The sequence below is a fragment of the Trypanosoma cruzi genome, genomic scaffold (assembly GCF_000209065.1).
Source record: "Trypanosoma cruzi strain CL Brener 1047053516373 genomic scaffold, whole genome shotgun sequence".
NCBI lineage: Eukaryota > Euglenozoa > Kinetoplastea > Trypanosomatida > Trypanosomatidae > Trypanosoma > Trypanosoma cruzi.
In genome coordinates this window covers 29,682-33,619 of record NW_001849190.1, presented here as the reverse complement: position 1 = coordinate 33,619, position 3,938 = coordinate 29,682, and the positions used below count along the sequence as shown (strand labels likewise).

Sequence of the window (3,938 nt, the reverse complement as noted above, 5' to 3'; positions counted from 1 at the left end):
GCGACGAGGGCGATGTCGGGTTCGTGCGGCTGCCGCTGTGCTGAGGGCGGGTACGGGCGCGACTGCCTGCCGGTGTACCTGCCGCACGTGTACGGGTGCAACCGCACGCCTGGCATGCCGCTGCTGAGCTGCACGGCGACGGTGACGGAGACGCGCAGTCTGACGCCAACACCAACGCCAACATCGAGCCTGAGCGCGACGCACTACGGTCCGACGCAGTACGGGCCGACGGAGACGCTGCAGGTGACGGAGACGGTGGCGCTGCCGTCCACGCGGACCCCGACGGCGTCGGTGAGCAGCACGCTGAGGTGGAGCGACGTGGCGTGCCCGACGCTCGCCGTGACGACGACGGCGGCTGGTGAGAGCCTGACGCAGAGCGACATCCGCGGCGGTGGGAGCGTCGTCCCGACGTTGCTGATGGTGGCGCTGCCGCCGCCGTTTCGTTGGGCACGCGACCCGCAGCTCGGCACGCACCTGAGCTTTGTGCCTGTGTCGACTGCGCAGCCGAGTGGGTTTGGCGGTCCGTGGGGAGCGATGCTGAGCAACGCGACGTGGGTGCGCAACGCGACGAATCCGTCCACTGTCCTGGAGCTGGCTGTGCCCGTGCACCGCGGTTACTTCATTGCTGCCGACGAGACGTTAGTCATTCGCTGCGACGCTGCGGCGGTGTCCGGCGGCTGCAAGGGTGTGCTGCTTGGGTCCTTCACGATCAGGTCTGACACGCTGCCCGCCGCTGCCAGCACCCTCTCGGCGATCACCGGCGTTGTTGCGGGTGCGGCGGCTGTTGCCGTGGTGGTGACCGGCGGGCTGGGCTCCGTTCTGGAGGTGCAGGCGCTCGGCGTGTTTGCGAGGATGTCATGCGCCTCGGTGCAGGAGCGTGCGAGCACCGCTGCGCTGCCGTACTTCCTGTCGGTGTTCGCTGCCCTTGACCCGCTGTGGATGGTGGTGGGCAACGCGCTGCTCACCGCTGTGTTCGGCTGCGTGCACTGCGGTGTGACGACCGCCTTCCAGCGGTGGCGCGGCGTTGACGCGGCGAGAGCGTGGGCGGCGATGCGCTTCCCGAGCCTGACGTACGTTGTGGCGCACGCGATGCATCTAGGCATCTTCTTCGGCTCTGTGCTTGCACTGGTGATGCCCGGCGCCCGCGTGCAGCATCGCGTGGTTGGTGTCGTTGGCGTGCTGTACGGTGTGGCGTTCCCTGCTGGCGTGTGCTACTTGATTGCCCGCCACACGGGCGCGAGCTTCGAGAGGTACTGGCAGTTTTCGAGGAAGCCGTTGCACGAGCGCCTGCTGTACCCCGTAGGGTATTGGCACCCCGCGGCGCAGCAGCGGATGTACGGCGGCATGCTGACGAACATGAGGGGCAGTTACGTGTACTGGTGCGTGTTCCAGCTGTCGGTGCTGTGTGTGGTGGGCCTGATTGCGGCTGTGCACCCGCCCGTGGGAGGCTGCCACGTCCTGTACTTCTGCATGGCGGCTGTGCTGGTTGCGGGCGCGGGCGTGGTTGCCTTCACGAACATGATGCGCTCGGCCTTCCTGACGGTGATGCACGCTGCGAGCTTTGCACTCCTTGCGGCGCTGTGCGTGGTCAGCGCGGCCAACCACCTTGCGCCGAGCGACGGCGGTGCGAGTGCGTACGCGGCTATCGTGCTGCTGCTGACCACTGTGCTGCTCGCGATCACTGTGTACGGCGTCGTTGTGTGGTACGTGGAGGACCGCCACTGGCGGGAGCTGCGCGAGCCGCGGCGTGGCGGGCTGGATGCGCTGCTGCGCGATGACGAGGGGAGCGACGAAGAGGCGCGGAAGCCCCACGAAATGACGTCATTGTCGTATGCCTCAGGCACCACCGTTGCGTCGTCGTACCTACCACCCGCACCGCTGCAGCTCATGGCCGGTGACACCCGCTCAGACGCCCTGAGCCTGTTCGACCGTGCATCCATTGCAGGCTGAATAATTGATTGAGCCACGCCGGAGAATTAATGAATTTGTGCTGCTCAAGAAAGTGGGCGCAGTTTCTGCTGGAGTTGGAAGGTGTCTGCCCAAACAGTACCTCCACGCGGCGAGAATGTACGAGGCTCCTCATGGATGCGGTATAACGTAGGTGCTTTTGGCAATGTGTTTACTTCTTTATTATTATTATTTATCGGATGTTTGGTTGATTGAGTCGTTGCTTTTATTTTTATCGATTTTGTCAAGAACGGATTATCGAGGTATCGCGCTAGCCCAGGGCGGCTGTGTCACGGGTGTATGTTGCACGCTCGCCGCTGCAGCGCCCTCTTCGGATTTCGGGGCTCCTATTCCGATTTTTACACAGTAACGGGGACGGTTTTTGTGATGGTGGCTGTTGTGCGGAGCACTGGATTTATTTGAGAAAACAATAGGGAAAAAAATCGATGAAGCCCTTCTGTGGCGCGTCACCTCCTGGAGGTTGTGAGTGTGCGTTGCTGGTCGATGAGGGAGGGCGTGGGGCCACGGCTGTGCAGCTGAGCAGCCACCAATCGGACTCCGCACCGACAGCGTCATTGATTGTTGGTTTTTGTTGGTTTTTTTCTATTTTTTGTGCGGGTGCCTGCAGTGACTCTCCCTCCTGTTCCCCGATGACTGTGTGGGAGGGCATGCCTGCCACCTTCTATACTTCTGATTTTGTGTAGAGCGAACAACAAGAGAATGAACGAAGAATTATGCGGAATGATGTATTTCTTTGCGTGTGTATGTATCGATATGTTTTTTTTTGATTACTCTGGTGGCTCCTCCTTTCTCTTTTTACGTTGTTCCACACGTGTCTCAGTGTTTGCTTTATTACGGCCACACACGTGTATCTTGAGTCGCAGGTGTTTTTTAATAGTTGACGCCATTTTGTGTTCGACGCCAACGCGGCCACGTTCGTCAAGCATCCACTCTCTACAGCGTGGTGCCTGATGTCTGGACTCGTTCCAGATGTAACGCAACCACCGCCGTGGCACGCATGGGAAGTAACATGGAACGCGGGACAGCGAAAGACATTTTGCTGCACATATGTCTGTTGCATTCTTTCCGTCGAGTAGGTCTTCAATTTGGAAGAAGAGGGACGAACATTGCACGATTCCCTGTCTTGGAGGAGTTATTACCTCATTTTTTATTTTTGGTATGATCGCGGGAGAGCTGGCGAAATTAATTGATTTATATATGTATCCGGGTAAAACGAATGCACTTCTGTATGACACTTTTCTGTCTTTTGAATTTTGGAAGGCTACGACTTTAGGGGATTGGGGAACCGATGGCGGCCGGATAATTTTTTATTTTTTATTTTAAGCTTACAGACACGGCCAGTTTGGTTTAAGGAAACGGCATTTATTCCTTACACGGCCTCTGAGTGGTGTGATATTGGCGCCCGTCTCTGGGAAATGGTACGCCAACGTGGCAAAAGCGAGGTGCAGATGACGTTCATTAATGGAAGCGAGATGTCAGATGAGACGTTAATTGTGGCTCCCTCATCGACAGGTTTATGCCTGATTTTGGGAAACATCACCAAGCCCTGGGAGGATTCGAGCTTTACAGGACATATTGCGAATCTCCGGACGTTTCGAGTACCAAATTTTGAGAATCAATTGACCCTGCCCATAATGGGTGCAGCCCGGGAGTTGGGGCGCGCGGCAAGGACTGATCATTGCTGAAGGGGAGCGCTTGAGCACGAAATACTCCCACGCCGCCGTGGACGTGCAGGATCGAGGCGCTCAGCTTCATTCGCAGGTGGAAGAGGCGCATAACAACCTATCGGTGCGCGAAGCTAACATTGCGGTCGCCGGCGGCCTTTCTGCAGAACGAGAATGCGCGCTCGCCGGACGCAAACAGCAATTGGAGGCGACCCGCACCCAACTACAGGATCGAGAGGCATGCATTAGTGCTAGAGAGGCGCAGCAAGCCGCGTGGGAGGCGGAGACGGCAGGCGGGGAAGAAGT

At 58.6% G+C, this 3,938-nt stretch overlaps 1 protein-coding gene across 1 annotated transcript, besides 6 other annotated features; it reads left to right on the top strand.

Annotated features, from left to right (window-relative positions):
• On the top strand, window positions 1-1,950 carry Tc00.1047053503623.10 (dispersed gene family protein 1 (DGF-1), putative; the record flags this gene model as incomplete). The annotated part of the gene is made up of 1 exon (XM_798085.1): window positions 1-1,950. A coding segment is annotated over one exon (1,950 nt), but the record flags the coding sequence as incomplete, so codon positions are not given.
• Window positions 1-2,792: a sequence feature (heterozygous, non-Esmeraldo-like haplotype).
• Window positions 2,793-2,956: a sequence feature (areas not merged during assembly with more than two copies in the genome that could not be assigned to a particular haplotype).
• Window positions 2,957-3,938: a sequence feature (heterozygous, Esmeraldo-like haplotype).
• Window positions 3,096-3,289: a mobile genetic element.
• Window positions 3,096-3,938: a mobile genetic element.
• Window positions 3,268-3,291: a sequence feature (AT_rich).